The following is a 12,893-nucleotide window of genomic DNA, read 5'->3' as shown; positions in this document are numbered from 1 at the left end:
GGGGGGGGGGGGGGGGGGGAGCCTTGTTTACACAGGCTATGCTTCCTTATTGCCACATTTTAAAAGTCAGTCATAAATGCACTTATTAGCAGGTATCATGCGGTTGTGGTCATTACAGTAAAGGTTAATATACAGTACAGTGCACCTTGCAGAACAAAATAAGAGGGCTCATAAAAAAATAGCTTCTGAAGGGCTGCAGCAAATTAAAAAAATGTATGATCTTAAAATAAGAAAGATTTACACATTCTTCATGTAAAAACTGTTTGAACACTGAGGCAAGGGAAAAGTCTGGAATACCATCAATAAGATTATAGTGAGATTCATGATTAATAAATAGAAATTTCTTTAATGAGCATATTTTGGGTTTAAAATGCCCTATGGGGGTTGAAAATGTCCAATTTTGGAGGGAGCTCTGTCGGCAGTTGGGGGCATTCACCCAGCCCTATTAGGCTTTCATTAAAGTCAAGTCAAGTCACCTTTATTTATATAGCGCTTTTAACAATACATATTGTGTCAAAGCAGCTTTACAGTATTAATTAGGAAAATAGTGTGTCAATAATGCTAAATGACAATAGTAAACACTCAATTTTCAGTTAAAGGAAGTTCATCATTGAATTCAGTGATGTCATCATCTAGCTCAGTTCAGTTTAAATAGTATCTGTGCAATCAAGTCGACGATATCGCTGGATATTCAGTGTCCCCAACTAAGTAAGCCAGAGGCGACAGCGGCAAGGAACCAAAACTCCATCGGTCACAGAATAGAGAAAAAAACCTTGGGAGAAACCAGGCTCAGTCGGGGGGCCAGTTCTCCTCTGGCCAGACGAAACCAGCAGTTCAATTCCAGGCTGCAGCAAAGTCACATTGTGCAGAGGACTCAACTGGTTCCTGTGGTCTTGTCCCGGTGGCCGTCTAGGAGACAAGGTCTTCACTGGGGATCTGTGTCTGGGGCTCATAGACTAATGGGCAGAAAGAGCAGGTCAATCAGGACCTGGAAAGACTGCTTCAGCTGCCTCATTTCCCTGAACCCTTTCCTCCTGGTGTCAGCAACTTATTTGGACAGATAATCAGGGCCAGTGTTGTGCAAGATCTCATTCCCCCATTGTGTAAATATTTAGTAGGTTATTTACCACATAAACCGTAGGTTTTTGAGGTTAGTTTATTCTGAAACTGTAACAAAACAACATCTGACATGTTAATTATATTTATTCCCTATATTCTCTCTCATACAGAAGACAGAGGTGCTTCTCTTCAATTGTCTGATCAGATAGAAATGGGATCCCAAGTGGCATCTGGCATGGCATTCCTTGAGCTACAGAACTACATTCACAGAGATCTTGCGGCACGAAATGTTCTGGTGGGAGATAACAATGTGTGTAAGGTGGCCGACTTTGGCTTGGCACGTGTATTTCAGGTAAGAAATATTCTCAGTTTTTATAAAAAGGCCTGACCCCTCAGATTACCTATGGGGCAGTGGTTCTCAAATGGGTCGCTACCCAAAAATGAGTCAAAGATCTGTCACAATAGTGTCACGGACAGTAAATGCAAATGGTAAACTAAACGCATAGTAAAGCAAATCATCTTAGCAACATCAAAGGTTGTGTGTATTCAGTCAGTCTTTTCAATATTTGGCCTATAGTTGATCTTTATTTATTTTGATTCATTTACAAAATTGACCATTTCCCTATTCAGTATCAATACATTTGGATACTGTTGGGTCTATTCCGTTCATTGTTATTTTATTAATACTGTACATTGTATTATTTCATCTTGATTGACCACTTGATGTTCTGAAGCCAATCTGTTGAGAACCACTGCTATATTGTATGCACTGATTTTGGGTAAAAAATACAAAAACTGTACTTTTGGCTTTCTCACTGCATGATTTCTTTAGATGGAAAATGAGAATGTTTATGAGGCCAAAGAAGGAACCAAGTTTCCAGTGAAATGGACTGCTCCCGAGGCCATCCACGAGAACAAATTCACCATCAAATCTGACGTTTGGTCTTTTGGGATCCTACTATATGAAATTGTGACATTTGGACAGATTCCTTACCCAAGTACATCATTCTCATTTATAATTTCGCTTATTGTACCCATCGTTCTCATACAGAAAAATAGACCAAAATACTAATAATTTGTCTAGGCTTCAGGGGCACAATCCAATAGCAGTATGAAGTAGAAAGTTATGGTGTGATGTAAACTAAAGGCTACTGACTATTTTTAAAAAGAAAAAATCCCTTCAGTGTTTCAGTAGGAAATATATATCACCATACTGGGCCAGTTTATGTTCAATGTACAGTCTGGTTCCTAAAGAAACAAAGTTTATTGTACAAAAATAAAGGTCCTTAAAACCAAATTATAAAATGTATTAATATCAGTATGAACTGCTGCCCTTCCTCACTGAACTGCATTTAATATTCTATTTTCTCGGTTTCTGTTTTTTGTGTGATTTTGTACAAGGGTAAGAACAAACTTGCAACCCATTTTTGGATCTCGACCCACAAGTTGAGAACCATTGTTATATGCTATACAGTAAATTTTGACCAGGTCAAAGCATTGAAGGATTTTAATGTTGCTTTTCACTCTTTCTCCAGCCATGACAAACTTTCAGGTGGTACAACAGTTGTCCAAAGGCTACAGGATGCCATGCCCTCTTAACTGCCCAAAATATTTGTATGACATCATGTCCGTATGCTGGAAGGACTCCCCTGCAGACAGACCCACCTTTGAAGCTCTGCAGTGGAAACTCGAGGACTTCTTTGATGTAGATCTCAGCTCTTACGTTGACGCAAACCGCTACTAAAAGACACTGCTGCTTACAAATTTGATGTAACTGCAAATGAGCCAAGTGCAGGGATTTGATGAGCAAACCTGAGATGCTATTTTAGTATCAAATGAACCAAACGCCTTTATGTATTCTTAATGAACACATATAATATGCTTAATGCACTCATCAAGAGTTTCCCTATGTACAAACTGCATTAGTTAAAGCTGAAGCGTGTAGTCATTTGGATGTTAAAATGCTTTCCCCCATCCCGGGTTAATGTGCGGAGACAACTGGTAACCTGTTTCCCTGGAAAGTGCTTTCAACACTGTCCATTCTGTCGTCCAGTGACAAACTGGAGAATGGGTGGAATTGGAAACCAGTTTGCACAGTCATAATTTATGCAGTCCTGTTAATGCTATTGACGCTGATTTTGCACAATTCACAACACAATTCAGCTTTGAATCAAAAATATATTCTGAGCCTTCTTGATTATTTCCTTTTTGCATTCTTCCATTCATTCTGTGGAGGCATACCTCAATCTATATTTGCCGCCGTGTGCATACTGTATGCCATCATATTGGTGGTTTATTGTCACTTGACTTGCACTCATGCTGGCGCCATGAAACCGAAACTATTTAGGAATAAATATAAATGGCCTGGGCGACAAACATGTATGGAAACCGGTAGCAGTGTAGCCGGGTTAACCTGTTTTATGTTGAATGAGTCACTGCATGTCAGACTAGCAGTATTACTTGTTCTAAGAGAGGAATGCTCAGAATCCATTACATACATTTGCTCATAGCATTAAGCAGAACGCGCACATTGAGACTAGATTCTCAAAAGAGCCTTAGTGAAAACTGTAATAATTAGAAATATTGTACAGTCACAGTGATTTTTAAAAACATTTTGGGTTTAAACAGAGCTTCTTTGAGGATAATTTACAAACAGTGATTCTTTTTTTCACTCTCTTGTAAGAAGATAAAAATATACACTACCATTTGAAAGTGTGGGGTCATTGTTTTTTTTTTTCTTTTTCTTTTTTGAAAGAGAAAATAAAAATTGTAAAAAAAATAAATAAAAAAGTATAATAAGAAAATAATAAGCCGTGCTTCTTGAAAATCAAATGTAGCATATTAGAATTATTTCTGAAGGATCATGTGACTGAAGACTAAAGAATTGGCTGCTGAAAATTCAGCATTACCATAGAATTTTAAAATATATTTAAATAGAAAGTTTTTTTTAATACTACAATACTTTACTGTATTTTTAATCAAATAAATTAAGCCATGGTGAGCATAACAGATTTTTTTTTTTTTTTTATATTACAGACCCCAAACTTTTGAGTTTAGTGTGCATTTATAAAAATACAGACAAAAGGGTACTGTATGTAAAATACATAAAATTCTTACTCTGTATTTGCATAATTGTAGGTTGAAATATATTTTTAATATATTTTTGTAATTCAGAGTCAAAATGAAAAATGTATTTGCATATCACGTGCACTCAAATAGTGAAATAAATTTGAATACTTAATGATCATGGATTATTATTTATATCCCCACATGGGGGCACTAAAAACCTGAGATTTTCAGTTGGGTGTCAAATCAAGATTTGTTTAGAGCCACTGTCAGGTGACTGACCTCCTCACCATTGTTCCCCAGTTTCACAAAGGGTTAAGGCTAGTCCCAGACTAAAATGCATGTTTTAGCTGTCTCAACTGAAAATAACTTGCACTGATATATCTTAAAATATTTCAGTGCTATTGTTTATTCTCAAGATGCACGCCAGTAATGTTTATTTCTAAGGCATTTTTATTAAAGCTGCTTAAATATAAAAATTTAACAAAGCCTAGTCCTGGCTTAAGCTAAGCTCTGTCTGTGAAACTGGGCCTGTATCTTTTAAACCAACATATTGTCATCTGTCTTTTTTATGAACAAACATGTCTTGGAAAGATGTAAATATATATACAGTATATATATATATATATATATATATATACTAATTAAAGCAAAAGGAGCCCCTACCAAGTATTGAGTACATGTACAGTAAATGAACATACTTTCCAGAAGGCCAACAATTCACTAAAAATGTTTTTTTTTTATTGGTCTTATGAAGTATTCTAATTTGTTGAGATAGTGAATTGGTGGGTTTTTGTTAAATGTGAGCCAAAATCATCACAATTAAAAGAACCAAAGACTTAAACTACTTCAGTCTGTGTGCATTGAATTTATTTAATACACGAGTTTCACAATTTGAGTTGAATTACTGAAATAAACTAACTTTTCCACGACATTCTAATTTATTGAGATGCACCTGTATATATAATGTTACCCGCATCAGGCCAGGAATGCCAGAATGCATTTACATTACATTTACATTTAGTCATTAAGCAGACGCTTTTATCCAAATCGACTTACAAATGAGGACAATGGAATCAATCAAAATCAACAAAAGAGCAATAATATGCAAGTGCTATAACAAGTCACAGTTAGCTTAACGCAGTACAATGTAGCAAGGTTTTTTTTTGAACTATAATAAATAAAAAGAAAACAGATAGAATAGAAAAAGAACAGAGCAATGCTTTTTTAAAAGAATAGAATCAGAATAGAGAGTGCTAGAGTTAGAGGGTCAAATAAAAATGCATAATATAGACAGAATAGACAGCATCTTGTTGGACAAGAGAAATGGAGCATGGAGCAATGCTTTTTTCCTTTAAGTTCAGCGTATAAGCACTGAATTCACATATTTAACTTTTTTTTAGAACAACTACTACTTATTTTATTTCTTTTAGTAATACAACACATTTCACCAAAGGCTACTGCATTCAATTAAAGCATTTCAGTGTTCACTTTTGTCTGGGATTCTGTAATACATCAGTGTCAATGAAAGGCTTCACATGCACACACAACCACACTGGTGAAGTCAATATGACATTCAACATATATTCAAATTTGTCTCAATTATATTTAACCTTTACCATTTATAGTCATTTTCATCACATTAACTTTGGGCAAAAAGGTTCATATATAGCAGGGGTGCCCACACTCGGTCCTGGAGGGCCGGTGTCCTGCAGAGTTTAGCTCCAACCCTAATCAAACACACCTGAAAGGTGTGTTTAATTGGGGTTGGAGCTAAACTCTGCAGGACACCGGCCCTCCAGGACCGAGTTTGGGCACCCCTGATATATAGCCTCTGTGGCTATAACTTGGGGCCAAATAGGTTCATGGACGGCCTCCATGGCCATGACTTGATCCATAAACCTTTTATGAATGGCCTTCTTGGCCTTGACATGACTACTGGGCCATGATCTGCTCGCTGCTCACACTGAATTCAGAGGTAGAACTATCACCCTGAACAGGGGCGGCATAAGAGGGGGAAGGTTAGGACGATTCTAAGGGCTCGACGATGGAGGGGGCGAGGGGAACGCGATCGCGATCTGTACGGAGGGGGTTCAGAATTGAGAACCCCTGGTCTAGAGCAGCGGTTCTTAATCCTGGTCCTCTCGACCCCCAACTCTGCATATTTTGCATGTCTCTCTTGTTGAACACACCTGACTCAAATCACCAGCTTGTTAGAACAGCGCTCCATTAATTAACTGTATTCCAATTTACATGGCCCCTATAGTGTTCACTGCTATCTACTCCCTGCAGACGGGAAATCTGAAGTTTACTTCACTTAAGAACATGGATTTGCGCTACACCGCTGCGTCTTCACACACAGACAAAATTTACTACAGAAGTGTGAAGGGTTATTTAACTAATTTAAATCATGAGATTTGCATAGTAATCATGTCTCTCACACTTTAATGCCCTTTAAATGGAACATATATACTCCTTTTGAACTGGAATCATGGTGGAATATCCACTTTGCAGGGCACTTATGGTCGAATGGAACAAACCTCTGAAGCGATAAGAGAAACATGCAAAATGGGCAGAGTGGGGGTTGCGAGGACCAGGATTATGAACCGCTGGTCTGGAGCGTTCAATGTAAATGTGCAGTGTGCGCATAAAGGCCAGATCAATGAAACAGCATACAGATCCCACTATGGTCGGCTGTTCAGGAGAGAAAATGGGCAAAGTTATGTCCTGGGCTCTGAATGGTGTTGAGAGCCCCTTTCCTTTTTGGAAGTAACCCTTTTTGGGGTTTAAAAATTACTCTGCAGTTGTTTGGCCAAATTCCATGTAAAAGGCATCAGCTGATCAGTTCTGGCTATATGTCTCCTACATGCTTTACCAAAGTGAGTGCAAGTAAGGGCACTATCTTGAGAGAGAGTGATAAGTCAGCTGCCTGTAGTGGCGTTTAGAACCCACAAACACTTTGAGCGAGGAAGGACACTGCATCCACATTTCTCCATAGTGTCAACTAGTGACATAATGTCAGGTGACCTGAAATCAAAAGGTAACATGTCATTTTAAATCAATTTGACTTACAAAATAAACTGTAAAGTGAACAAGATGGTGTAATGATTTGGCTTCTCACAGGCACCATAAATGTAATAATTTTCTCACAGGGGTAGTAACTTAAGGCGAGCGTGAGAGTGTCAGATAACTCCTTCCTTCTGAGTGTTTTTTTCCCCTATTATGCACATCAGTACTAGACTACTAGAAAACTAAGAAAGCTCTGTCTGTTTGATGCCACAAAACAACAGTGGTGTGATTGACAACTATCATCCCTTTACTCCAGGACAAAACATTAGAAACGGCTAGACACCACACCCTATTTTTACAGCATTAAATAAATAACTAAAACTAATTAGAAAAATGAACAGTTCAAAATATATTAGTGTGCAATAAATTATATAAGATAATAATAAAAAATGTATTTGAAGTGTAATTAGATTTTTTTTCTAAGTTTTGCTTAGTTTAGTTTTATAACCTATGCTGCAGCCAGCCACCAGGGGATGATGAAAATATTTTGGCTTCACTTTTTAGCATGTTCAAACTTAAAGTAGGCAGATCAGTAGGGTTTGAAGTACAGTCCATTCTGCACTCAGAAGAAATGATTAGCATGTAGCTAGCAGGGATGATCACTTCCAAGCTATAGTGGTCATTTGAGAAATATTTATGAATGAATGTAATATGCATGTAACATTGTCCAGGCATGTAGTAGCTCCTTTGGTACTAGAGTAAAAACACCTGTAATATCAATGATATTACATGTATTCTTACAAAATTTATGATAAAATATATCATTTGTTTCCTCTCCAAAGACATGAATGCATTGATGGTTTTATGAGAGGTTTTGCTGTAGAAACTGTGGTACTGCGAGTTATTATTTAACAAAATTTGTGTTGCATTATATTAATGAGAGTCGCGTGGTGGCTTTTTTACTTTATATGTATTGTTATTTATATGTACATTCTCCCCAGAAAGCCATGAATGCATTGATGTTTTTTTATGAGGTAGTTAGATACTACTGTGAGTTATTTCTTAATCATCACAAAATGTATGATGCATTATATTAATAAGAGTTACATATTGTTGTATGTGGATTTGATGTGATTTGAGTTTGCCGTTTACAAAATATATATATATATCGGAGTATGCTTCTTGTGTTCTTCACTCCTCTCTGATAATTCAATGTTATGAGCATAAAAATGTAGCAGGTGCAACACATCCCAGCTTTTTGTTTTGGAGCCGAGCAATCACATCGTTTTGCTCTTGACTACTCTACTGAGAGAAGAAAACTGAATGAGTACAGCGTGCTCTTTGGAGCTCTTGGTGTTGGTGGTACGGCGCTTCAGCGGAGGTGGTTTCCCACGTCGAGTGGGGTGCACACATCAGGCTGCACTACCCCCTGTTTGTGTTGCAGGCAGCCATCTCCCCTGTGCGCTTCAGCACGCTAAAAGAGCTTTTCCCCTAAAAGAGCATTCACGGGTCCGTCTTTTTAAAGACGACGTTGTGTCAGGCAAACTCGATGTTACGTCTGTGTAAAGATGACGTTGCGTCTTGCCACAGACAACGTATCACCCGTGCGTTTCTGGATGCGGTCGTTACCTGGTGTCGGGTGATGGTCACGATCGCTGCCTCACGTGCCTGGACATTAAGCACACTGAAGTGGCATTCGTGCATAAGTCATGTTCTCATTGCGGGAAGATGACCATCTCGGAGTTGCAGGCCAAGCTCCGTTACCTCAAAAGGGGCGGAGCTCCATCACCTCTGCCTTGTTCTAGTTCTTGTCATGGCGGCAGTCAGGCGGGGGCTGCTTCAGGCAGTAGCACGGGTGGTCTGAGGGTAACAGTGATGGCAAACCCTCCAGGTAACCAACCATCGCTCCTCTTGCACTCCACAAACAGTTGAGCTGCCAAAGGAACGTGTTGGGCCCTCTACAAGGAACACGTACCAGCAGTATCCTTCGGCGCTCCTCCCGACGATCGGATGTCGATTGCTGCATCGGAGGGTGAGTCGGAGCTTTCTGGAGAGGAAGATTCGGCTACGCTGCTGCCCTCCAGGACTGTAGCAATGCCTGAATCGGACCCAGAAATGACGGCTATGCTTTCCCGGGCCGCCGTGAGGGTAGGGCTCGAGTGGAGACCTCCACCGTGTCCCGAGCCCTCAAGGTTGGACGATTGGTTCTTCAAGGTGGCCCGCACTGGTTCTCTATATGGAGAGCTTGGTTGATGAGGACAATAAGAGACTATGAACTACACCAATTTTTTTTTTATAGCACAAATCTGTCAATGAAAAATCTCAATAAAATTAGCCAATTTATCTGAGATCATCTGCATCTGTTATTTATTTATTTATTTTGTATGGAGAGCTTGGTTGATGAGGACAATAAGAGACTATGAACTACAACAATTTTGTTTTTTTTGCACAAATGTGTAGTTGAAATGTCAATAAAATTAGTCAATTTATCTGAGATCAGGTAATGCCCATGTAGACACTGGTTCATGGGTTTAAAGCCATCGCCCCCCTAGCGTCGGATCATTGAAATTTTCCAAAGATTTCTGAACTTTTATGGAGTACCAAAGGCTCCTTTACTGACTTCCGCAGTTTGATGCATACTCCAATTCGCTGGTTCAAAAAAGGAAGCGCGAACGTTAAATACCACAGGTCAACTACGCAAAACCATCTGAGAGGAGTGGCACTTCAGAATGGAAATCCGTTTGTGTTGCAAACAAAAGTTAAGACTATATTTTCAGAGATAATTTTTATAGTTCTCTACTTGGAAATGTGTTTTGAAAGTGTTTGCCTCCCAACCCATGATGAGGAGCTGTGATGCTTTTTTCTGAGAGTGAATCAAAGATAGAGCTGTGATTTTGGTTGCAAACTCTGTCACTGATGAGTGTTCTCTATTGCTTTTGGCAATATTGATGAAAGGGGTATGATCTGAGTGGTGTTGATGCCGTTTGCGTTAGAAGTGATTTTGGTCGGAAACAATCTTTGATAAGAATCTGAGGGTTTTTCCAGTGGTGTAATACAGAGTCTTCTGCCAAAATATGAATCACATCCACAAATCATTTCAGATACTGGCTAGCTTTGTGATGAAGCTTTTTGAAACTTTAAATGGAGGACACCGGCCCTCCAGGACCGAGTTTGGGCACCCCTGGACTAAACCAATTGCCTGGCATAACGATTCATTCAAAAATGCTGCATACTGTTGACACCTGCTGGTCAGAGGCAACTGAAAATCAGCTCAAATTTGACTGGAAACACCTTTTGCAAACCAGTGGCAAATATTTGGTTGAAAGTGCAATCTATTACATGCAATGTACAAATCATCTAATAGCATTAAATATTAAGTGTCTGAATGTGTTATTTATTTATTTTGTATGCAGAGCTTGTTTGATGAGGACAATAAGAGACTATGAACTACAAGAGTTTTTTTTAATAGCACAAATGTGTCATTGAAATCTCAATAAAATTAGCCAATTTATCTGAGATCAGGTAATGCCCATGTAGACACTGGTTCATGGGTTTACAGCCATCGCCCCCTAACATCGGATCATTGAAATTTCCAAAGATTTCGGAACTTTTATGGAGTAGCAAAGGCTCCTTTACTGAAATCGCGTGACCTCCGCAGTTTGATGCGTACTCCAATTCGCTGGTTCAAAACCAATGACTCGCAAAGGTTTCCAAGCTTCAAGAAGCAGTGTTTCAAAAGCGACCATCACTATGTGCAAGAGCGCAACTGATGTCAAGATTCTCAAATGCTCATTATCTTTTAAACACATTTTAGAAAACCTTTTTAGAGAAATAGTTTTTAGACTCGAAGAGAATTGTTAATTGGCAAATTGTGTTTCCTCTAAACGATTTTCTATATTTAGCTTTGACGTGTAGACCACAAAGGATCACCCAGGGGGCGATATAGGCAGGTTGGTATTCCACATCGTAGGTTGACACTAGAATTTGAGGGGATTTTAGCTCTAAAGTGTGCAGAAAGGTAGCGCGAATGTTAAATATCACAGAAGTCAACTACGCAAAACCATCTGAGAGGAGTGGCACTTCAGAATGGAAATCCGTTTGTGTTGCAAATAAAAGTTAAGACTATATCTTCAGAAATTATTTCTATAGTTCTTTACTTGGAAATGTGTTTTCAAAGTGTTTGTTTCCCAACCCACGATGAGCTGTAATGCTTTTTTTCTGAAAATGAATTAAAAACAGAGCTGTGGTTTAGGTTGCAAACTCTGTCATTGATGAGTGTTCTTTATTGCTATTGGCAATATTGATGAAAGGGGTCCTGTTTTTGGTCGGACACAATCATTGATAAGAATCTGAGTTTTTCCAGCGGTGTGGTACAGACTCTTTTTTAAAGCATGAATCAAAACCACAAATATTTTCAGACAGTGGTTAGTTTTGCGATGAAGCTTTTTGAAACTTTAAATGGATTAAACCATTTGCCTGCACAGAAGTCAACTACGCAAAACCATCTGAGAGGAGTGGCACTTCAGAATGGAAATCCGTTTGTGTTGCAAATAAAAGTTAAGACTATATCTTCAGAAATTATTTCTATAGTTCTTTACTTGGAAATGTGTTTTCAAAGTGTTTGTTTCCCAACCCACGATGAGCTGTAATGCTTTTTTTTTCTGAAAATGAATTAAAAACAGAGCTGTGGTTTAGGTTGCAAACGCTGTCATTGATGAGTGTTCTTTATTGCTTTTGGCAATATTGATGAAAGGGGTTCTGATTTTGGTTCAGAAACAATCATTGATAAGAATCTGAGTTTTTCCAGTGGTGTGGTACAGTGTTTTTTTAAAATGCATCAAAACCACAAATCATTTCAGAAGCTGGTTAGTTTCACGATGAAGCTTTTTGAAACTTTAAATGGATTAAACCAGGGCTGTCCAAACTCAGTCCTGCAGAGTTTAGCGCTTTTTGAAACTTTAAATGGATTAAACCATTTGCCTGGTGAAACTATTTGCTCAAAAACGCTGCATGCTGTTGACACCTGCTAGTCAGAGCAGTGTAAAGGCAAATCGAAATCAGCTCAAACCTGCCTGGAAACACCTTTTGCAAACCAGTGGTAAATATTTGTTTGAAAGTGCAATCTATTACATGCAATGTAGAAATCATCTAATAGCATTAAGTATTAAGTGTCTGCATAATGTGTTATTTATTTTTTTTGTATGGAGAGCTTGGTTGATGAGGATAATAAGAGACTATGAAGTACAACAAATTTATTTCATAGCACAAATGTATCATTGAATTCTTGATAATATTAGCCAATTTATCTGAGGTCAGGTAAAGCCCATGTAGACACTGGTTCATGGGTTTACAGCCATCGCCCCCCTACACTCTAAAAAAAAGGGTTCCTTGAGGTTCTATATAGAACCCTGGGGTTCTGCACTTGGCCAATAGAACATTTTTACCAAAAAAATGGTTCTATGTAGAACCCTTGGAGAGCAAAGAACCTTTTTTATTAAAATGGTTCTATAATTCATGTTTCATGACTGAAGTGTAAACTGAAGAATACACAACAATTATAGGACTATACAACACATTCACAAAGCTTTTTGAGTCAAGACCCAGGAGAATGACTGCTGTAGTCTAAAACAAGAGAGTCAACAAATATTAATATCTTGATTTGAGCTTTTTTATGCAAGTTTGTACATTAGCATGACACTTATATTTCCTAATAGATTATAGTTTGCCTTTTTGACGAATCATTTTGTGAAATAAATAAA

General features: G+C 38.3%; 1 protein-coding gene across 1 annotated transcript in view; it reads left to right on the top strand.

The window, feature by feature from the left end:
- The window catches only part of LOC107670235 (tyrosine-protein kinase SRK2-like), a 10,419-nt gene extending 6,662 nt beyond the window's left edge, over window positions 1–3,757 (top strand). Inside the window, exons 6-8 of the mRNA XM_016462772.1 lie at window positions 1,230–1,411; window positions 1,892–2,057; window positions 2,595–3,757. Coding sequence (XP_016318258.1) covers window positions 1,230–1,411; window positions 1,892–2,057; window positions 2,595–2,803 — 557 coding nt within the window. The 3' untranslated portion in view covers window positions 2,804–3,757. The remainder of the gene's footprint in view (window positions 1–1,229; window positions 1,412–1,891; window positions 2,058–2,594) is intronic.
- The last annotated feature ends 9,136 nt before the right edge of the window (window positions 3,758–12,893 follow it).

Source organism: Sinocyclocheilus anshuiensis, unplaced genomic scaffold (genome assembly GCF_001515605.1).
Source record: "Sinocyclocheilus anshuiensis isolate Anshui unplaced genomic scaffold, SAMN03320099.WGS_v1.1 scaffold937, whole genome shotgun sequence".
NCBI lineage: Eukaryota > Metazoa > Chordata > Actinopteri > Cypriniformes > Cyprinidae > Sinocyclocheilus > Sinocyclocheilus anshuiensis.
Note: the sequence above shows the minus strand (reverse complement) of the source record. Positions and strands in the feature narration are given on the sequence as shown.